Below are 25019 nucleotides of genomic sequence, written 5' to 3'. Positions count from 1 at the left end.
TAGTATGTACCGTTTATTTACTTTAAGAAGGAAATAAATGATCAAGATCGCGCTGTTTGAAATTTTACAAAACATTATATGAAAATTTGATCGTTTTTAAAGAATTTTGCCTACATTCCTGTAGATATCTTATTAAAATTGTTATAGAATTCAAACTGTATTAGTTCTCAAGCGGTGTTGAAAATTTGAAGCGATTATATTAAAAAATGAATGCACTACGCGCGTTTTTTTTGTGTCAAAAGTAACCGCGATGTAAATTAGATATTACGATAGGGCGCACGTGCATGTGGAATGGAAAATTACCAGCATGACGTATTGATATTTTTACGATTCGCGGGTAAATTCCAGTCAATCCAGGTAATTTTGCCGGATGTAATTTCTCAATTTTGTAAAGTTACCACGTGAAAACCACTCGCCCGATCGGTTGAGTAGTCCATTCGTGCTATCCTGACTTTAACTCGCCAATGCTTTTAACTGTAGAATGCCGTACTTAAGGCAAAATCAACTTTCGTTTCGCTAAGGTCGAGGCCCGATTAATATTTGAGATCTACGTGAAAATATATTCATCAGTTATCGTAGTGTCAAAGTTATATTTTGTAGCAAAAATTTCGGAAGAAAGAGTGATGGGACATCCGCGATAATTTCCAAGAATTTTGAAATCATGAGTGTCGATGGTCCCGATTTAAAAGAAAAAAAGAAATTATCCACAAGCTCCTTTACATTTAATAATCCAAATCGCTCATAACTAATCTGTAAACAACAATTTTCCTATTTACCCCTGTCGAGTGCTGTTTATTGCATTGTGTAACAAAGCCAGGTGTTGATTATAATGTGTGACAACTGAGACAGATATTTAATTTCTATAAAAAAATTATTAATCACAATCAAATTTAGATCAGAAAATATATATTGGCTTTTACCTTTTTTCTATAAATTTTTGAAATCGAAAGTACAGTAGTTGTCGCGGTATCAGCCGGCCGATTTTTGATAAATATTTCTCTTAAATCATTTTAATAAGAGGAAATGTCATGGTAAATTTTTATATCAGATACTGTCAAATGCTGTTAAACTGTCTTTGCACCATCATAATTTGTCAAACACATCCTTTAAACTGGAGATTTGGGCCCGGACATACAATTTTGGATATCTGGATTTTGATCAATAAAAAATCGAGGCTAGGGGTTTTGGATAAGGATAGGTGGGATGAGAATCAAACAGTTATTTCTATGCCTAAACTTGTATTACTTCTAACTCTGTACATTTTGTTTTGATGGTTCTAACAGTGACATTTTTTGTCACGCCAAATTGTAAAAATTCATCTGGGGAATCTTCTTCCCCACAAAAGAAATATGAGTAGGCCTACAGGTTTAATTCTCAGTAGAGTTTTGAATTTAGATATACAGTAGTTCAATAACTATTTGATTTTGCAAAGAAGTACAACAAAGAGTTGGAGTGTGGTGACAAGTTAGATATTAGCATTTCAGGACTTGAAAATGCATTAATGAAGGTGTAAACTCATTTTTATTATTATCTCCAAATTTACCAGGTGAGCTCATAAAAATGTGAAAATAAGGGTATATTGTATTTAAAAATGCAGTGGAAAAGATGCTCTTAAATGCTTCCAAAATGCCCCAAAATGCAGGAAATGAAGCGCTGAATTTCAAAATTTTCCCCCGGACCCCCCTAGCTGGCCGCCTACATTTCTATTTCAGCCTGTTCAACAAAAACTTATTGACAACCCTGCACTTCCCTGAAGAAATATTTTACCACGTAACTTCAAACCTTTATCAAAGGGCCGATTTTTGTTGGATTTGAATAAAAAAAATGGAAAATAACAGAAAGCTGACACTTTGCTTAATCTTGTAGAGCCATAATTATAATTATTGTGTATAATGTCAGATTTCTACATACAGAAACAAGCATTCTTCTTGAACGTAGGGAATGTTTCAAACGAAATTGTTGTTTAAACTCCACAAATTAGTTTAATAAATTTAATCTTAAAACTGATGTGTGAAAAATACAATGTATTTAAATTAAAATAACAATATTTTTTTTAAAAAAGGCCGACAACGAAGTTACATTTAGTATTCCGAACTTTTAGATAAAACTGCAGAAAATCATCTAGGTTTAACACGCATTTAAATGGTGAAGAACAGAGCAATATCATAAACAAATATTTTCAGGCAACAGTTTACAGTTTTGACTTGCTATTTTCATTAAAATATGTCCTAATTTTTTTATTCTAAATACTCTGAATCAACAAGGCAAATATCATGTAAAAAACGACATCTTTCTCTCTGGGTAAGACAAGTCTAGATTTAGCCATTTTCACAGGGCGAAAAGTAACATTAATGTAGATATTTTCCATTTAAAAACAGATGCAGGCAATAATTTCATGGCAGAACTTTTGTTTTCAACAAAAAATTCAACAAATGCTTTCCCAGATTTTCACTGAAAGGACGAGTTAAACTGTAAGGCGTAAGTGTTTGAGTAATAGCAGAATAACCTACGGCATACGCTTCGATTGGACGACAGCATCAGATAAGATAAATGCCTGTTTCCAGTCCCCGTATCAGTTGTTCCAGCCTCTAGGGAGGTCACAAGGTTTTTCTATTTTTAGACCTAATGACCTAGTTTTGGATCGCACGTGACCCACTTTCGAACATGGCCTAGATATCATCAAGATGAACATTCTGACCAATTTTCATGAAGATCCACTGAAAAATATGGCCTCTAGGGAGGTCACAAGGTTTTTCTATTTTATAGACCTACTTACCTAGTTTTTGACCACACGTGACCCACTTTCAAACACGGCCTAGATATCATCAAGATGAACATTCTGACCAATTTTCATGAAGATCCATTGAAAAATATGGCCTCTAGGGAGGTCACAAGGTTTTTCTATTTTTTGACCTAATGACCTAGTTTTGGACCGCACGTGACCCTGTTTCGAACTTTACCTAGATATCAACAAGATGAACATTCTGACCAATTTTCATGAAGATCCATTGACAAATATGGCCTCTAGAGAGGTCAAAAGGTTTTTCCATTTTTATACCTACTGACCTAGTTAAGGACAGCACGTGACCCAGTTTCGAACTTGACCTAGATATCATCAAGATGAACATTCAGACCAACTTTCATACAGATCCCATGAAAAATACGGCCTCTAGAGAGGTCACAAGGTTTTTCTATTATTTGACCTACTGACCTAGTTTTTGAAGGCACCTGACCCAGTTTCGAACCTGACCTAGATATCATCAAGGTGAACATTCTGACTAATTTTCATGAAGATCCATTGAAAAATATGGCCTCTAGAGAGGTCACAAGGTTTTCCTATTTTTAGACCTACTGACCTAGTTTTTGACCGCAGTTGACCCAGTTTCAAACTTGACCTAGATATCACCAAGATGAACATTCTGACCACTTTCATAAAGATCCCATGAAAAATGTGACCTCTAGAGTGGTCACAAGCAAAAGTTTATGCACGGACGCAGGCATGGACGGACAGACGGACGCACGGACGACGGACGCTGCGCGATCACAAAAGCTCACACTCTCACTTTGTGACATGTGAGCTAAAAATGTAGGTAATGTGAAGGACACTGTCCCTGCATGGTACGACCTTGAGGAAGTGTCATCAGAAAATGAAGAGGATAGTGCAGATGAGTCTGAAAGGCTTGATGACATGAAAAAACAAAAACAAAAATAGTATGATGAAAGTGACAGTGTTGGTGAAAGAATTCATGATAAAATTGCAATGTGAACTTGTCATTTAGAAAACGGCTGTCGAAAGAAGACCAAACAAGGTCAAGGGAATCCATTTTATCAACTGTATAACTCCCTTGGTGGACCCCACAGTGTGAGGTTTACACAGCTAGGAGAAAGTCAGGTTTTTGATTGAGCTAATACAATATTTCAACTTTTATTGAATCTGATACAAGTGTTACTTTTTAGGGATACTTTTCCTATTACAAGGATAAGTTTTCTTTATTACAGATATTTTTGCAACTATTTCTCGATGCATACATGTAGTACAATTAAAATCTATGGAAGAAGATTGTGTGGATGGCATTTCATTCCATTTGAAAGAGGAGGAATATTAATAAGCCGAAATGGAATAGACCTGATAGTGTTGTGATGAAGCTGAAATGGCATAGACTCAATAAGGTTGTGATGAGGCTGAAATGGCACAGACTCAATAAGGTTGTGATGAAGCCGAAATGGCACAGACCCGATAGGGTTGTGATGAAGCTGAAATGGCATAGACCCAATAGGGTTGTGATGAAGCCGAAATGGCATAGACTCAATAAGGTTGTGATGAAGCTGAAATGGCATAGACCCAATAGGGTTGTGATGAAGCCGAAATGGCATAGACCCAATAGGGTTGTGATGAAGCCGAAATGGCATAGACCCGAAAGGGTTGAGATAAAGCCAAAATGGCACTTAGCACCCGAAAGTGTCATATTTATTAAGCCAAAATGGCAAATTTCATACAAAGGTCATGGTTTCCTATGAGCTTAATTCAAAAGCAATTTAAATACCAATATGGTAATTCTAAATGGATGTTAAAAGTAACATTGTACAATATTTATTTATTGATACTGACTCAATAGAATTATAGTTTGACCTTTTTTCTGAAAAAGAAACGGTCAGTTAGATCATAGTGATAAATATAATGGAGCAATACATCTTAGCTCTACACTGCTCTTTAGATGGGGTCTAAGATAAGATTGTAAGATAAAACTGGTGAAGTAATTTACTGCCCTGCTTTTCAGACAACATTTTCTCATGGATTCTGAGAGTAGAAGTAGGTCACTTCCTGCTGAAGTGACCACAGAGGCACTTGAAGGGCAAAAAAGCATGTCAAGATTTATGGATAAAGAGGAGAAACTCCTACTGAATTTGACCGAAACAGCTGTATAAATAGACAGTCATCAAAGTGGTCAGAACTTCAAAATTCTATGAGAAAGTTGCCACAAGACGTTAATAACTTGTAAAGGGAAAAACAATCATGAAGACGAAACAGAGCCTTATGCTAAGCAAAGCAGAAAACTGTCTGAGGAGGGGGAAAGTACTAGTAAATCTTCAGACCAGAATGATATTGATGAAATAATTGATCAGTTCCTGGAAGGTAATGAACAAGAGTCTTCCAATGATGAATCTGATGAGGATTTTCTCCAAGAACTTGGGGAGGTTTTTCCAATCTCAAGCAGAAACAGGGGAGAAGGCATCTGATAGTCTTGCAACATTGGCAAATGACTGCTTGAAAGCACCCATAGATAAGGACAAGCTTCAAAAATTGCATTTGAAATACTTGAGACCAGAAAACATTGAATACTTTCAGACCCCTAAGGTGGACAATAATTTATGGTGACAGTTAGATGCGGGGGCAAAGTCAATCGGTATTCAAAATCAAAAAACCATTTCCCAGTTGTCAACAGTTCTTGTACCAATAATTCGTGCACTTGACTCCATAAAATCAAAAGATCCAGCAGCACCACAAAAGATAAAGGAATATATGTTGGGGACGCCACTTTTATGAATAAGAAATCAACAGGTGGTCAGTGGGATATACAACCATATTAACTACCTATATAGAGCTTAAGGCTGTTTTATAAGCATTGCAGTCTTTTTGTAAAGATTGCAGGATATTCACATCAGAATACAATCAGATAATACAGTCACAGTTATTTGCATAAACAAACAAGGGTCAAGTAAATGAAAGCTTAATGACATAACCCGGGAAATAAGGCTGTTTGCCATAGACAGGAAGATATGGTTATCTGCAGAACATGTAAAGTGACAATGTGCAGGCAGACAAGGAATCACGAAAGTTTAACTTAGACACATAAAGGAAGTTAAATGAACATGTGTTCAAATCTATTTGTAATGTTTTCAGTACACCAGATACTGATCTTTTTGCAAATAGACTGAATTGTCAAGTGTCTAGATATTATTCATGGAGGGCAGACCCAAATGCTGTTGCAGTAGATGCAATTTTCCAGTCTTGGTCAAATGAACTAAACTACCTTTTTCCTCTTTTCAACGTGATAGGGCAGGTACTACAGAAAATACAACAAGAACAAGCAGATGCAATAATTGTTGCACCAGCATGGCCAACACAAGTTTGGTCCCCGCAAATGATAACAAAAGGACCATGATGGTCCTGAATCGCTCACCTCTTCCCACATGACCCAGTTTTGAGTACGACGTCGTTTTTTCTATTATTTGACATAGTGACCTAGTTTTTGAGCTCATGTGACCCAGTTTTGAACTTGACCTAGATATTATCAAGGTGAACATTCTGACCAATTTTCATGAAGATCCATTGAAAAATATGGTCTCTAGAGAGGTCACAAGGTTTTTCTATTATTTGACCTAGTTTTTCAAGGCACGTGACCCAGTTTCAAACCTGACCTAGATATCATCAAGGTGAACATTCTGACCAATTTTCATGAAGATCCATTCAAGGGTATGGCCTCTACAGAGGTCACAAGGTTTTTCTATTTCAAGACCTACTGACCTAGTTTTTGATCGCAGTTGACCCAGTTTCAAACTTGACCTAGATATCATCAAGATAAACATTCAGACCAACTTTCATACAGATCCCATGAAAAATATGGCCTCTAGAGAGGTCACAACATTTTTTCATTATTTGACCTACTGACCTACTTTTTGATGGCACGTGACCCACTTTCGAACTTGACCTAGATATCATCATGATGAACATTCAGACCAATTTTCATACAGATCCCATAAAAAATATGGCCTTTAGAGAGGTCACAAGGTTTTTCTATTATTTGACCTACTGACCTAGTTTTCGATGGCACGTGACTCACTTTCAAACTTGACCTAGATATCATCAAGGTGAACATTCTGACCAATTTTCATGAAGGTCTCATGAAATATATGGCCTCTAGAGAGGTCACAAGGTTTTTCTATTTTTAGACCTACTGACCTAGTTTTTGATCGCACGTGACCCAGTTTCGAACCTGACCTAGATATCATCAAGATGAACATTCAGACTAACTTTCATACAGATCCCATGAAAAATACGGCCTTTAGAGAGGTCACAAGGTTTTTCTATTATTTGACCTACTGACCTAGTTTTTGAAGGCACATGACCAAGTTTCAAACTTACCCTAGATATCATCAAGGTGAACGTTCTGACCAATTTTCATGAAGATCTTGTGAAATATATGGCCTTTAGAGAGGTCACAAGGTTTTTCTATTTTTAGACCTACTGACCTAGTTTTTGACCGCACGTGACCCAGTTTCGAACCTGACCTAGATATCATCAAGGTGAACATTCTGACCAATTTTCATGAAGATCTTGTGAAATATATGGCCTCTAGAGAGGTCACAAGGTTTTTCTATTTTTAGACCTACCGACCTAGTTTTTGATGGCACATGACCCAGTTTCGAACTTGACCTAGATATCACCAAGATGAACATTCTGACCAACTTTCATAAAGATCCCATGAAAAATGTGACCTCTAGAGTGGTCACAAGCAAAAGTTTACGGACGGACGGACGACGGACACCGCACGATCACAAAAGCTCACTTTGTCACTTTGTGACAGGTGAGCTAAAAATCCCTCCATGCATGTAGAAGATATGCTCCGGACAAGGTCTGTGGACGCCGCCCGCCCGCCCACCAGGGGCATTCCCATAATACGTCCCGTTTTTCAAACGGGCATATAAAAATCATACAAAAATCTAACAAATAAATTTCTTACCTCGATCGAGCATAAATTTCTAGCAAGAAAAATTAATCAGACATAGATTCGTCTATAATGTCGGAAGGTGGTGTGCGTAAGGCATATCTAGTCCAGTCTATTTGTAGGGTAATGTCCCGCCAAATACTAAATTTCATGGGATTCACGGCTAAGCCGTGGACTTGGACTATTTGTATTTCCATGGGATTCACGATATAGCCGGGAAATCTGACTACTTTGGCGCGGATTGAAATTGACAATTTAAGGCCCGTTATAGTGGTTTTGGGGATAAAAACATAAATTACTTTAGTTTATAAAATATCAACTTTCTTATTACTGAACCGGATTTAATGAAATTTACATGGGAATTTAAGTTATGAACTACAGAAAAACATGAGAGGTATTTTATACATAAAATCTGACATTTACCTCAATAACTCAACAATTTACAAAAAGATGATGCAATACCTGCATTTACACTACAGATAAAATAAGGCCTAGCTAACATCAAGCTAAGTACTCTGAAATCTGATTGATAACGCATCTGGTCTCACGTAACTGTCTCAGTATCATGTGTGATTTCATGGAATCATAATCATACTTCAATAAATTTCGTGTAATTTATTAATTAGTAGTTTAAACCATGTTGAAGTAGAAATGTTCAGGCAGGACAATTGATGCTCGAACATCCACCAGTACTAACAGGTGTCTGCTAATAAGGTTATTTACCAGTATTTACTTACAATCCATTTTACATCACTTGTAACTGCCTGCATATGTCTTAGAGACTTAGCACTGGCAATAACCAAATAGTCAGCAAAATTCAGGTTTGGAGGAACCCGAATTGTGATCACATTCTGTGCATTAGCATCTCTCAACACTTCAATCAACTCTTGTATGTCATAAACACCAGTCCTTCCACCTGAAAATTGAACAAACATAAGCACATGAAAATGAGTAAAAGCTCTGTCACAAAACGGATAAAATCCTAAATAAGCTTATCACTCATCAATTCTCTTAGCACATTTTGATTTTAAGTCATACAAGAGGGCCATGATGGCCCTGTATCGCTCACCTGAATACCACTGCTCAAAATGATATGATCAAGTTTTGACATAGAGCACAGAGGCACATTAAATACACATTTCAGATCAGTATCTTCATAAGTTATGGAAATATATCCATTTTAATTTGAAATAAAGGGAGGTAATTTGACATAAAATCAGTCCATAGTTATCTACCCTTAATATCTTAGTCCAACTAATGACAATAATGAAATTTCAAATAAGTCCTGTATGTACTTACTGATATAAATCCATTTTGATTACAATTAGGAGAGGTAATCAGATATAAAATAACTCTGGAACCTATGATTGGATCTGACAGATTCCTCATGGAATCCAAGATTTATTATTGTTGAAGATATTTTGGAAGTTTGTATCAATTCAAACCATAAATGAAGTCTCTATATGGCTGCAAAAGCCAAAACCGCAAATTCTGGACCTTTAAACTCTGGAACCCATGATGGAATCTGGCCAGTTCAAGAAAGGAACCAAGATCTTGTGGTGATACAGGTTGTGTGCAAGTTTGGTTAAAATCAAATCTTAAATGAAGCTGCTATTGTGCAGACAAGGTCAAAATAGCTAATTTTGGCCCTTTCAGGGGCCATAACTCTAAAACCCATAATGGGATCTGGCCAGTTCAAGAAAGGAACCAAGACCTAATGGTGACACAAGTTTTGTGCCAATTTGATTAAATTCAAATCATAAGTGAAGCTGCTATTGTGCAGACAAGGTCAAAATAGATAATTCTGGCCCTTTCAGGGGCCATCACTCTGGAACTCATAATGGAATCTGGTCAGTTCAAGAAAGGAACCAAGATCTTATGGTGACACAAGTTATGTGCAAGTTTGGTTAAGATAAAATCATAAATGAAGCTGCTATTGTGCAGACAAGGTCAAAATAGCTAATTTTGCCCCATAACTCTGGAACCCATAATGGAATCTGGCCAGTTCAAGAAAGAAACCAAGATATTATGGTGATACAAATTTTGTGCAAGTTTGGTAAAAATCAAATCATAAATAAAGCTGCTATTGTGCAGACAAGGTCAAAATAGTTAATTCTGGCCCTTTAAGGGGCCATAACTCTGGAACCCATAATGGGATCTGGCCAGTTTAAGAAAGGAACCGAGATCTTATGGTGATACAAGTTGTGTGCAAGTTTGGTTAAAATAAAATCATAAATGAAACCTCTATCGTGCAGACAAGAAACTGTTGACGGATGCACGGACAGATGCACAGACGACGGACGAAGGGTGATCACAAAAGCTCACCTTGTCACTATGTGACAGGTGAGCTAAAAACAAGAAAGTAGGTAAGTAGGTCAAGGTCACCGTCAAGTGTCAGGTAATTATAATTAAAGAGTCTACGAAAAATGATCAGATAATTTTTGAAGTATTTTTTCCTCGGGACAGGGACTCTTTTCACCCCTGGGGCATAATTTGAACAATCTTGTTAGAAAACCACTAAGCAATGCTACATACCAAATATCAAAGGCCTAGGCCTTGAACTTTTAGACAAGAAGATTTTAAAGTTTTTTTCCCTATATAAGTCTATGGAAAACTTGGGACCCCCAGAGCAGGGCCTCTTTTCACCCCAGGGGCATAATTTGAACAATTTTGTAAAGGACCACTAGGAAATGCTACACACCAAATATCAAAGGCCTAGGCCTTGAACTTTCAGCCAAGAAGATTTTTAAAGTTTTTCCTGTATAAGTCTATGTAAAACTTGGGACCCCTTTTCATCCCAGGGGCATAATTTGAACAATCTTCATAGAGGACCATTAGATGATGCCACCTGCTCAAAATCGAAGCTCTATGCCTTGCTGTTTTGGACAAGAAGATTTTTTAAGTTTTTCCTTTCGGTTTCCATGGCAACAAGAGTTCTGTGTGGAATTCAATTCTTTGAAAAATTTTGAAAGGGGGCCATCCATGGATCGTTCCTGTGAAATTTGGTGTAATTCTGCCAAGTGGTTTTGAAGAAGATTTTTTAATAGAAATTGTTGACGGACGGAAGACGGACGACTGACAACACACAATGGACAACGCATGACGGACATTGAGCGGTCACAAAATATGATGGACAGTATGGGAACATGCTTACATGCAAAGCTAAAAAATGTTTATTTGATACAATGTAAAACAACGTTTTATGTGATGGAGCATGCGTCAGTCCGTCTGTTCATCCATCATAATTCTGTCCAAAGCATAACTTATAACCATGAAAGGTATTGACTTTAAACTTGGCATATAGATTGATGCTGCTGAGATGATGTGCAGAATACTTGAAACAGCTCTGTAGATCAAAGGTCAAGGTCACACACTGAGCTAAAAGGTCAAAACTGTCCATCATATTTTGTGTCCGGATCATATCTAAATAACCATACAAGGTATTGACTTCAAACTTGACATGTAGGTTGTTGGCAATGAGACGATGTGCAGAGCAAAAGAACCAGGCCTGTATGTCAAAGGTCAAGGTCAAAAAAATAAATAAATGTCACGTTATTGCTGATTTATGTTTTGATATTTAATTTATTTCTTATTCAATTGTACTAAATGCACATATCAGCTTAACGTTGCATCTATTATACTGCTGTCTGTTTCACGCAATTTAAACGTAACGTAATATATGACGTTATTTCTGTTGTTTATTATTATCATTCCCTGAAGAAGGCATGTTATGTGGCCGAGACATCAGAATATAATTATATTGCAAATTGACTGCGTGTTTGGTTTTTTATCCACTACATTAAAGGTCAAGGTCAGGAACTGAGCTCTAAGTTCAAACCTGGTGTCTGTCATATTTGTGTCCGGAGCATAACTTGTTAACCATTCAAGGTATTAACTTCAAACTTGGGATGTCGATAGGTGGTGATGCCACAATGTGCAGAGTGCATGAACCATAGTGGTATGTCAAAGGTCAAGGTCACAGCAGTCAAATCTGCCCATCATATTTCATATAGAGATCATAACTTAAAAAACATCTTTTATTTGGCAGATTGTGCGGACATACATTTTTTTTTATTGAATTGCTTCCCTTTGATATTATTATTGGCTGTAGAAAAAAAACAAGACACTTTTCTGTGGTACGATATGGATGGTACTTCAAATTTTTAGGTGCATTGATTTTTGAAATATCTGTACCTGGTAAGGATTTTTTTGTGACTTTTGAAATTATATTCTTTAGTGTCCGAAGCTTAACTTATTAACCATTCAAGATATTAACTTCAAACTTGGGATGTAGGTATGTGGTGATTAGATGACTTACAGATGTGTATTTCCCTTTGTTGTTACTATAAATAGCTTATTTTTTACCTTTTTTATTATTGGCCGAAGGGAAAACCAAGACCATATTTCTGTGGTATAACATGGATGGCACCTAAAATTTTTAGGTGTATTTCTATATATCTCTGCCTGGTAAAGATTTTTTATGGACTTAGAATTTATTTTTTTGTGGATGATCATTTCTGTTAAAAAACATTAGTTTGGGTCAAGATATTGAAATGAAACTTGGTTTGATTGGCTAAAACGTTTGGGTCAATTTGGGGGGGGGGGGCAGGTCAAGAAGTACTGAACTCGGCATTTTTGCCCTCTGGGCTTCAACATCCTAGTTCTTTAAAGTTTGTCCCTGTCCTCTTCTGATATAATTCTTCAGGTGTATATTGCCCCACTTGGCAGAGTTCTTGTTTAAAATTAACAAGAGGGTCATGATGACCTTAGATCGCTCACTTGAGTAATATGAGCTACATGTTTCAAATGTCAAACTGATGATTTTTAGAAAAAATTTTGGAAGATTTTCCGATGTACAATCAAGTAACCCCTGGGGCGGGGCCAATTTTACCCCAGGGGTCATGATTTGAATAAAGTTTGTAGAAGTCTACTAGGCAATGTTACATATCTAAGATCTAGGCTTTCTGGCTTATTTTTAGCAAATTTATGAAGATTTCCCTATGTACAATCAAGTAACCCCTGGGGCTTGGTCAATTTGACCCTGAGGGATCAAGATTTGAACAAATTTTGTAGAGGTCCACTAGGCAATGCTACATGTCAAATATCTAAGCTCTAGGTCTTCTGGTTTATTTTTAGAAAATTTTGAAGATTTTTCTATGTACAATCAAGTAACCTTTTCAAGAAACTTTTTATAGATTTTAATGATCCTGAGGTTGGTTATTGACCTAGAAAAATAAAAATATGTTTCAAAGCTATATGCCTTGAAATGATAGCTATACTTACTTGCATGCAAAACTTTAACCAAGGTGTGATGCCAATGCCGATGCCAGGGTGAGTACAATAGCTCAGACTACTCTTTGAACAGTGGAGCTAAAAACGAGCATAAATGATGCCTAAGACATAATGTGAAGTTTGAAAACATTGGGCATATTAAAAAAGCTCTATTACTTGAAAAATTTGAAGTAGCTGTGCTAAAATATCTTACATGTTTTACACTTGATGTTTATGAAAAAACATATCCTTACGCACAAGATCCACTGGTGGTCCCCAAGTTTCTTCAACATCAGCTTCAGCTTCGGCAATGTTTACAAAATCTTCAATTTCTACAACCGACCAGTCAGTTTTGACATCAGATTTCAATTTCACCACTGCCCATTCTTCTTGTTTCATTTTGTTTGTACTAACTTTTGACTGGCCATTTTGTTTTTCAGTATTTCCTAATTTATCATCTGAATTAAGTGCTTCATTTGATTCTTTTGATAATTCCATATCATCTGCATTTTCAGATTCAGAATGATCATATTCACCTTCGGTTTCTTCCAAGGACTTAGCATCTTTCATTAAATCAATGATTTCTTCTGTAGTAAAGCCTAATTTTTCTAATTTGTCAAGGTCATTTTCTAAAGCAGTGTGCAATATTTCTGCATCAGTTTCACTTGTACTTTCAGAACTATTTTTGTCAGCATTGCTACTAGTCTTTCCAGAATTTTCATCTTTCACCTTGACAGCAGTCTTGTACCCTCTGTCAAAATCATCTTTAATTTCACCAAGCCAGGATTTTACAATTTCATCATCTTTCATGCTAGAATAAAATCTATAGCAAACATTACATGATGCACTTCTTCCTCCAACATGACCTGAGTTTATCAAAGTTTTAACTATAAAATCAAAAAATACCATTCTTCCACAATAATTCTGTCTGGCAATCTGTTCTGTTTTCCTGCATACTTGAAAATTTCTGTAAATCTTCTTCAATGTCACAGTTTTTTTAGTGTTATGCAAGTTCTTCAATCCCCAAAACATTGATACTTTTGGAAACTTCAGTAGAGAATGTGACACATACTGACAATACCTGGTCAACATTTTGATAGTGTTGTTTTATGCTGCACTGCAATAAAAAGAGAAATCTAATTAATGATATGCTAACTGAAATCTCTTTTTCTCTTGACTGGAAAATCAAATCAAATACCAAGCAAAGTTAAGCTGATACAAATTTATTTAAGCATGCTTGTGATGAAAGCTTGAAGCTTATTTAAACCACTCTCAAGTTCCCTCCCTCTTAAAACCAATACTATGAGATGTAGTCATGGCATCAGTTGGGCTTGAACCCACAAACCCAATGCTGAGCAGTATTTACCTTCACCACTAAACTATCCCTCTCCTTCATGCAATGTTTAGCATTCTAAGATTCTTGTTTCTGTTAAAACACGCTTACGCTTAAATGACGTCATGTTAATGTGCGATGGTGTCAATGTTTTTGTTGCGACCAAGAAAGAGCACTACTATATTTTTCTACTGTTTCAGATAAAGGGCATATTAGAATCAAAATAATGTATAGAAAAATCATGTTTCACTTAAATCAATACACTCTAAATCGGTTATACATTGGCAGAATAATTCACTCGGGCTACGCCTTCGTGAAATTATTCCGCAGACGTATAACCTCTTTTCGTGTATTAACAATGTTAAAACACAGTATTTCTATACATTATTTCATAATTATATTCGCTGGTATGACGTATGTATGCCAAGTAAACTTTATCATTATATTAGGGATGGCAACGGTTTACTTGTCATTCACCTGTAAAGTATACCTACATTAGAGATCAATTATTGGATATTGGATCTACAGTATCAAACAATAGTGGATTAGGAAAACTAGACCCTGCAGCATATAGGAATATAAACTTACACAATATTATACTAAGCCTGTAAAAAGAAAACACACAAGTAAACGAGGTGGTAAAAGTAAAGTAATTCCTACACAAAATAATGTGAACTCTAAAAACTTGATATACCCTAAGAAATGCAAGCAGTACAAAAATATATGCAAACATGTATCATGAACAGTTACTGTAGATTTGTTGTGAACAAAGATGATTGTGCGGGCCAATACCTCAGAGATGAGAGAATTGATTTCGCTCTTTTGACTTAAACTTGGTACTTGGACGAGAAACAACATCAGTTTGAAACTTCTGACTTGAACCAGAATGGATATAAATTAAGTGTAACTAATAGAACAAGAGGGCCCTGAAGACCCTGTATCGCTCACCTGACCTAATTCCAACCCCTGATAACTAGCTAAGAAACAAATACAATTTTGAAATCAAACATCAAAAGAGAAACACACTCAGTGAAAAGACAGGGAATGCTAAAGGTGATTCCAAGACCATGTACTGATTAGTATCTGAACTAACTGGCACCAAATCCGAAAACCCACTGCCTCAAGGAGAGTCCAATAATTCATTGGCCGAAACATTTGCTGACTTTTTCATGGCAAAAATCTCAAAAATACGTCAATCCCTAAGTGAACACCAAAACTTTGAACCTCAAGTAAAAGATGTACATACTTTAAACATATTTACTGGACTGACTCGAGATGAAGTGAAAACACTCATCAATGAATTGAATACTACCTCTTGAGAGTTAGATATTTTGCCAATACACATTCTGAAATCACATGTAGATGAACTTTCCCTAGTATCACTAAATTGGCGAATCTCTCATTACAACAAGGTGTTTTTCCTGTGAAATACAAACAAGCAGTTGTTAGACTTTTGCCAGAAAAAGCAGGTCTTGTACTAGAGCTTTCCAATTATCGTCCTGTGAGTAATTTTTTATCATTTCTATCAAAACTTATTGAGAAAGCTGTTCTTTACAAATTAAACAAACATGTAAATCAAAACAGTCTTTTCCCTAAGAACCAGACTGCATAATTATATAAAGGAAATACCACTCCTGTGAATCTGTGCTGCTACTGTTGGTTAATGATCTTCAAGTGGTATGGAGATAAAGGAAGTCACGGCCCTTATTGTACTCGACTTAAAAGAGGCATTTGACACTGTCGACCACAACATTCTTATAGATGTCCTAAAAGCACAGTATGGTGTCTATGAAACTGCTCTTCAATGGGTAGACTCCTACTTAAGGCCTCGAAATATAAACAATGTATATTCATCAGACCGCCATCTTGAATGCAGTGTGCCCTAAGGCTTTTTGATGTCATTCCAAAATCCATATCAGTCTACCGTTTTGCTGATGATCATATAGCAAATAAAAGCTCTTGTCCTACATCTGTTTCCATAGAATCACAGGAGATTGGAGACCTTGAACAGTGCGCAGTTACAATCAATGACTGGATGAATAGAAACAAACTGAAAATGAACACTTCAAAAACTGAATTTATCATGTTTGGTAGCAGACCTAAATTGAACAAATGTTTTACAAATTCAGTTAATATTGCCGGTGATGATATCAAATGTGAAGGCACAATTAGATATCTCGGTGCTTTTCTTGACAAAACCTTGAACTTTAAAGATCATGTAAATCGCAAATGTCGTACCACCATGTTGAATTACCTACGAATTAAGAACATCCGTAAATATTTAACAAAGGCAGCCACTGAAATTTTAGTTTTGTCCCTAGTTATTTCACATCTGGACACAATGGTAAGGTGCGTAAGATGCAACGTATTCAAAACATGTGCGCAAAACTTGTCCTTAACAGAAGGAAATTTGACAGTTCTAAACAAGCATTGTATGACCTACATTGGTTGCCGGTGAAAGCAAGGACTGAGTTCAAGATACTTTTTTTCATGTATAGCTGTCACATTGGCAGAGCAGCAATGTATTTAACAGAATTTAACAGAATTGCTTACACAGTATATTCCTAGTAGACAAGGTTTGAGATTGTCAGAAAATTTCTGAATGTCGTTATGTTGTTCCATACAACAAGTGCAAAACATTCAATGATAGAAGTTTCTGTACTATTGGTCCAAAACTGTGGAATGAACTGCCGTTAGAACTACACAAAAGTAAACACTTGACACATTAAAAAAAAAATCTTAAGACACTGTATTTCAGAGACTTCGTGTCATTGTTCTAAATTTTTTGATAACTGTTTTATATGCAATAGCAGCAGGTGATTGTTTTTAAATTTTTGTAAAAGGTTTTACATTTCAACATATATATTTTCAAGGTTTGTTCAATTAAACGTAATTGTTGGTACAGGCTCTATGTGTAGGGTAGTACATGTATGTAGTATTTCATTTTTTTTTTTTTTATGGTCTGTGATGGCATCATAAACCAAGGAGTTTGAATCTCTATGTGCAGCCCATCTGGGTGTATCATGTAAGTTTAAGCACTGGTATTTGCAATAGGGGTAAAATAACATCAGGGGGAGGGGTGCGGTCATGACTTTTTGTTTATAAAAGGCTGTTATGATTGTTATTATTATTATTGTCATTATTATTGCTGTTATTATTATTATGACCACTGAATATGTCATTGACAATGTATAGAAACAGGAGTTTAATCAAATTATTCAGTTTCAGTTTAATAATGACCCATTATAGGTAACATCGTGATTGCTGTAAATTGTAATTATGCCGCTTATTGCACTACTGCATATATCATAAACAATTAGAAAATCACACTACATCTGTGTGCAAACGTTAAAATTAGCAGTACATGTATATCATAAAGTTTCTTTATAATTTAAAAGGCAAACCAGTCCAATTTTATGCAGACTTCGCAGTTTGTGCCAAAAGTTTGGCTTAGCATTTTATTAGTCGTCAATATATAGAATAATTACATCTTAAATGAGCTATTAAAATTTACTCAATTTTATAATATATTAATCAACTGTTATCACCTGTGCTGGTTTTACATTCTTCAGTTTTCATTTAGCACAAAGTAAAGTCAAATTTATCATTTACAACAGTTACTGTATCCAACAAAAAAAAAAATGGTTTTGAAACATTAAATGACTGCTTACAGGAGCCATGGTAAAACAACTAATGATTTTGAATAATACCTTCCTTTAATAGTGAACAAATGCTAAGTACGGCCGATTCTCGCCTATAGCAGTTACGGAAACCACTTTTAACGAGTAACCTATAAGTACTCGATTGAAAAAAATCGGAACTCATTAAATTGCCATCCCATTATTACATTATATAGACCAGTATGATATTAATACTGAGAAAAGAATAGCATATATTCTTGCATGACAGGGATGCCAAGAAAACTTTAGCGCTATCTTATGATTTAAATGCCAAGCAAAGTTTAGCTCTATATACAATGGCATGGCATGTGTGCCAAGCCAACTTTGGCATTATATACACCTTAATGATATAAAAATGCTCAGCAAAGTTTAGCACTATAATACACTGGTATGATATAAATGTCCAGCAAAGTTTAGCATTGTATACGCTGGTACGACATGGATGCCAAGAAAACTTTTAGTATAATATACAATTTATGATATACCGTAATAATTCTATTTATAGCCCATGCTCTAGTCTAATAAACGCCCAGTCCCAACTTTTTGTAAAAAAAACGGCCTTTTTTAAGAAAAAAATCAACAAGAGATCACAGAGTGATCTTGGCGCCCACCAATGTGCCATTTTTGAGTGTTCCAAATTTCAAGACTTATTGACTAGCTCAAGGTCAAATTTCATTTCCATACACAACACTGTGCATGTGGTCCAATTCGAAAGCTGTAGCTTGAGAAATGTGAAAGTAGGTCACTAGATCAATTTCAAGGACAAAGTTCTTTGTACACAAAACTATGCATGTGCATCAAATTTGAAGGCTGTAGTTTGAGAAATTTGAAAGTAGGTCACTAGGTCAATCTTAAGGTCAAAGTTTATTTCGGTACACAAATCTATGCAAGTGGTCCAAATTTGAAGGCTGTAGCTTAAGAAATGTGAAAGTAGGTCACTAGATCAAAATCAAGGTCAAATTACACTTCAGAACACAAATCTATGCATGTGGTCCAAATTTAAAGCCTGTACCTTCAAAAATGTGAAAGTAGGTCACTAGGTCAATGTCAAGGTCAAAGTCTGTTTCAGTACACAATCCTATGCATGTGGTCTAAATTTGAAGCCTGTAGCTACAGAAATGTGAAAGTAGGTCACTAGGTCAATCTTAAGGTCGAAGTTTATTTCAGTACACAAAACTATGCAAGTGGTCCAAATTTGAAGGCTGTAGCTGGAGAAATGGGAAAGTAGGTCACTAGGTCAAAATCAAGGTCAAATTTTATTTTGGAACACAGAACTATGCAATTGGTCCAAATTATAAGCCTGTACCTTCAAAAATGTGAAAGTAGGTCACTAGGTCAATGTAAAGGTCAAAGTTTGTTTCGGTACACAAAACTATGCATGTGGTCCAAATTTGAAGGCTGTAGCTTGAGAAATGTGAAAGTAGGTCACTAGGTCAACATCAATGTCAAATTTCATTTCGGAACATGAAACTATGCATGTGGTCCAAATTTGAAGCCTGTACCTTCAAAAATGTGAAAGTAGGTTACTAGGTCAATGTCAAGGTCAAAGTTTTTTTCAGTGCACGAAACTATGCATGTGGTTCAAATTTGAAGGCTGTAGCTACAGAAATGTGAAAGTAGGTCACTAGGTCAAAATCAAGGTCAACTCATGTCAAGGTTTATCTTGCCACTCAAAACCATACAATCATGTGGTCCAGATTTGAATGTTGTATGTTATTGACAAGAAGATTTTAAAAGCTTTTCCCTATATAAGTCTATATGAACCATGTGACCCCCCGGGCGGGGCCATATATGACCCTAGGGGGATAATTTGAACAAACTTGGTAGAGAACCACTAGATGATGCTACATTACAAATGCCAAAGCCCTAGGCTTTGTAGTTTGGACAAGAAGATTTTCAAAGTTTTTCCCTATATAAGTCTATGTAAACCATGTGACCCCCGGGGCGGGGCCATATTTGACCCTAGGGGGATAATTTGAACAATCTTAGTAGAAGACCACTAGATGATGTCACATACAAAATATCAAAGTCCTAGGCCCTGTGGTTTTGAACAAGAGGTTTTTCAAAGTTTTTCCCTATATAAGTCTATATAAACCAAGTGACCCCCGGGGCGGGGCCATATTAGACCCCAAGGAAATAATTTGAATCATCTTGGTAGAGGACCACTAGATCATGCTTCATACCAAATATCAAAGCCCTAGGCTCTGTGGTTTTGGACAAGAAGATTTTCAAAGTTTTTCCCTATATAAATCTATGTTAATTATAGAAATAAACAAAGGGCCATAACTTACTAAAAATTTGTTGAACCAGTCTGATTTTCAGAAGAACACAACTAGGGTACCAATACATCATTCTGACAAAGTTTGGTCAAAATCCCCCTGGTAGTTTCTGAGGAGATACGATAACGAGAAATTGTTAACGGACAGACGGAAGGACGACGGACCAGAAACGCAGAGTGATTTGAATAGCCCACCATCATCAGATGGTGGGCTAAAAATACGATGTTATCTAATAAGCGCCCATCCTATGAATCTTAGAAAATAATCCTACCTTTTATCAGTTAAACAGCGAGTTTTCTTATTTCTGATGTAAGATCGTACATCACTTTTCTTGTCTTTAATTCCAATAGCACTATCACTGTGTTCGTTTTCAGGTTCTAATATGCATTTCACTTAACCTTTTATGGCTGCTTTAACTAAAACTAACACACATGCCGCCATATCATATAAATAATAAATTATACATGTAATGTGTATTGACCCAGGTAAACATGTGCTAATGCAAAGGCGTGCGCTTTTCGTAATTACGTCACGTCACTAGTCTGGCATTTCGAGACAGGGGTCCCGAAAGGGAAATTTAATCAATATTGGATCTAAAACAATAGGGTGTTGTTTAAATTTGCTTGAAAATGACAGAATCACGGACAAAAATATTTAATACTATATTCATGACAGAATAAATTAAATTTAATCATGTATTTTGTGAGTTTAGCTTGGCCGGTTATAGTACCGATCTAGTACGGGCGTTATCGATTTTTGTACGACTATCACATCATTACTTTCTTATAGTCACCGATATGTTCGAAAATAAATATTACATCAAGATTTTGAATGTTTGCTGGTGATTTGTCTCTATTATTCGCCCATCCCTAACTTTTGAGCCAACCATGTTTCTAATAAACGCCCGCGCTATAAATAGAATTATTATGGTAACTGCAGAGCATAGTTTAGCACTTCATACGCTAGTATGGCATACATGCCAAGCACAATGAGTAAGATATAAATTAAATGCCCAGCAAAGTTTAGCACTGTTTACATTACTTTGTCATGCATTTCAAGCAAACTTGAGCATTATATACATTATACACGGGTATGATCTAAATACTGAGAAAAGTTTAGCAGTATATAATGCTGGTTACCAGTACACAGGAATGACGTGCATACTAAGCAAACTTTAGCATTATAAACATCGGTATGATTTAAATGCTGAGCAAACCTTAAGAAGAAAAAAAAATTGATGGAGTAATGATAAGATCAAAATGCAGATATGAGAATCGAAATTTCACTAATAAAACAATACATAAACTGATTGCCAAAAAAAAAAAATTGAGTACTATTTTACAAAATTAATACAAAACATATTTTATGCTTTCAAAAAAGGTATTATGAAAAATTTGTATAAAAACTGTCAGCATATTGACTTAGTACTTATTATAGATATTGTACGAGAGAATCCAAGAAAATTTAACAATGCTGATCCTTAAAAACTGGAGGGTGTAATCAGTATTGAAGAATAATGTAGTGTTAAAAATATGAAAAACAGTAAACGCCCAGGCCTTGATGAATACAATTAGGAATTTTTAAAAGTTTTTCTGGAAAGACATTGCACATTTGCTTCTATGATCACTAAACTATGTGTTAATGAGTTTTTCCTTTCCTAGATTTGACCGTGCGATCTACTTTTTGACCCCACATGAACCAGATTCCAACTTGACGGAGAGGTCATCAAGACAAACATGCTGACCAATTCTCATGAGTTTCGAAGTTAAACCATGAACTCTTGAGTGTTAACAAGATTTCACTTTGATCTGGCCTACTGCCCTAGTTTTTAACCAAACATGACCAAGTTTCAAACTTGACCTACAGATCATCTATACAAACATTTTGACCAAGTTTCATAAAGATTGGGTTACAACTGTGCCCTCTAGAGTGTTAACAAGTTTTCCTTTGATCTGACTGGGTGACCTAGTTTTTGACCACACATGACCAAGAATCGAACTAGACCTAGAGGTCATCTAGACAAATATTCTGACCAACTTTCATGAAGATAGGATCATAAAATGTGACCTCTGGAGTGTTAACAAAATTTTCCTTGATTTGACTGGGTGACCTAATTTTTGACCCCAAATGTCCCTGATTCGACAAGTCAAACATTCTGACTAATTCTCCTGAGTTTCAAACTTAAACTGTGGGCTCTACGTGTGTTAACAACATTTTCCTTTGATCTGACCTAGTGACCTAGTTTTTGAACCAACATGACCCAGATTCAAACATGGCCTAAAGATCATCAAGATGAACATTCAGATCAATTCTCACGAGTTTCAAAACATAAAATGTGGTCTCTATAGTGTTAACAAGATTTTCCTTCAATTTGGCCTACTGACCGAGCTTTTGACCCCACATGACCCAGATACAAACTTGTCCTAAAGATAATCCAGATAAACATTCTAACCCAAGTTTCATGAAGATAGTGTCATAAATGTGGACCTTCCTTTGATTTGACCAGATGACCTAGTTTTTGACCCTACATGACCCAGATTTGAACTTGACCTAGAGGTCATCAAGACAAACATTCTGACCAATTCTCATGAGTTTCAAACTTAAACTGTGGACTCTAAGAGAGTTAACAAGATTTTCCTTTGATCTGGCCTACTGACCTAGTTTTTAAATCCAGATGACCCAGTTTCGAACTGGACCTAGAGATCATGAAGACAAACATTCTGACCAAGTTTCATAAAGACTGGGTCACAACTGTGGCCTTTAACAAGGCAAATGTTGATGGACGACACATGACGGACAATGACCGGTCTTAATCATAGGGATACGTCACATGCTTTAGAGGGTTAAATTTCTTTTAAATGTTTTTATTGAAATTCAAAAAAAAAAAAATCACATATAAACCATATAAAGAGACAAGAGGGCCATGCAGGCCCTGCATCGCTCACCTGACCTATTGCCCTAAAGATCATCAAGATTAACATTCTGACCAAGTTTCATTAAGATATGGTCATAAATGTGGCCTCTAAAGTGTTAACTAGCTTTTCCTTTGACTTGACCTGGTGACCTAGTTTTTTGACCCCACATGACCCAGATTCAAACTTGACCTAAAGATCATCAAGATTAACATTCTGACTAAGTTTCATGAAGATACAGTCATAAATGTGGCCTCTACAGTGTTAACAAGCATTTCCTTTGGCTTGACCTAGTGACCTAGTTTTTGACCCCAACTGACCCAGATTTGAACTTGACCATCAAGATTAACATTCTGACAAAGTTTCATTAAGATACGGTCATAAATGTGGCCTCTAAAGTATTAACTAGCTTTTCCTTTGATTTGACCTGGTGACCTAGTTTTTGACCCTACATGCCCCAGATTCAAACATGACCTTGAGATCATCAAGATTAAAAATTCTGACCAAGTTTCATGGAGATACAGTCATAAAAGTGGCCTCTACAGTGTTAACAAGCTTTTCCTTTGATTTGACCTGGGGCCTAGTTTTTGACCCCAGATGACCCAATATCGAACTCATCCAAGATTTTATTGAGGGTAACATTCTGACCAAGTTTCATTAAGATTAGGCCAAAATTGTGACCTCTAGAGTGTTAACGATGGATGACTGACGGATGGACGACGACAGACACAGGGCGATCACAAAAGCTCACCTTGAGCACTTTCTGCTCAGGTGAGCTAACAAGGTGGGTAACATGGTGAATTTCAATTTTGACCCCTTCGTTCTTGTACCCCAAGCTAATAAACACACACGAATACCTGATAATCTTGTTCGTTTTTATCAGTAAATTGGTGAAAAATATGTTAGTTTCAAACTGAAACATATTAGCTGAAAACCTATGTAAACAACAGCCCTGTAGGATGTACTGCGTCAAATTGCCGACTGGTGAACCAGTCAATACCTTCCCCTTTTTTCTTTGGATTTGGAATTCACCGGTTACATGTTGTGAATTTGTGGAACGTTAGCAAGCAGTGTAAAATCATATTTCTCCATGTTTTTTTTGTCTGTTACAATGGAATTAATAGAACTCTTCTAAATTCACGAAGGTATAATTAATCCAAACAACAAAATGCAAAAGAAAAGTCAAAGGATCTTTGCATTATATTTTACATTATATAAATATTTTTTTAATTAATGGTATTTTTGCAGGGCTTATGACTGATTTTAACCACATACAAATGTATAACATAAATAATTGATTTTCGAAAGGAAAATAAAATACGTTCACGCAAAATGGTCTTATGCGAGACTGAAATTCGGCAAGCGCGTGGGAAATTTCCATAACTGATATGTACCTGTATTTTTAAGTAAGAGGTATTTTTCTTGGGTTTATGACAGAATTCATTCGTATACAACATAAATAATTAATTTACAAAAGAATCAGAGCACTGAAAGCACTGCAGGACGGTTGTCATGAAAAGTGTCAAACCAAACAGAGCAAAAATGAACATTGGCGTTAAACAAGAAATGCTTACCAAAAGTCACTCTAGGGCTCATTATAACAATTAGATAAAGTACAGTAAGGCTTTGTTTGCATTGTTTCTGGTGGTGCATAAGTGGCAGATAAAGGTTAATTTCAACCTTGTTTTTATTTTCTGCAGTACAAGTGTCCTGTTCTTGGTTTTATCATGTGGTGTCGTCTGAGAAACACTGCACAGTAGAATTTTTTTGGCTTCATTACTGGACATCATAGACACAAGGAAAAGACTGTTGTATTC

The 25019-nt window shown here is 36.0% G+C and overlaps 1 protein-coding gene across 7 annotated transcripts in view; it reads right to left on the bottom strand.

Moving 5' to 3' along the window:
• LOC123538571 (uncharacterized) overlaps positions 1 to 25019 on the bottom strand; it is an 84361-nt gene that overhangs the window by 44827 nt on the left and 14515 nt on the right. For all 7 annotated transcript variants that reach the window (XM_053530178.1, XM_053530179.1, XM_053530180.1 and 4 more), the window contains 2 exons: positions 13253 to 14115; positions 8465 to 8643 (listed from right to left, as the gene is read on the bottom strand). In XM_053530178.1, the coding sequence (XP_053386153.1) occupies positions 8465 to 8643; positions 13253 to 14090 (1017 nt within the window). In that variant the 5' untranslated portion in view covers positions 14091 to 14115. The remainder of the gene's footprint in view (positions 1 to 8464; positions 8644 to 13252; positions 14116 to 25019) is intronic.

The sequence above is a fragment of the Mercenaria mercenaria genome, chromosome 18, assembly GCF_021730395.1.
Source record: "Mercenaria mercenaria strain notata chromosome 18, MADL_Memer_1, whole genome shotgun sequence".
Taxonomy (NCBI): domain Eukaryota; kingdom Metazoa; phylum Mollusca; class Bivalvia; order Venerida; family Veneridae; genus Mercenaria; species Mercenaria mercenaria.
The sequence above is the reverse complement of the archived record's forward strand: the minus strand, read 5'-3'. Positions and strand labels throughout refer to the sequence as shown.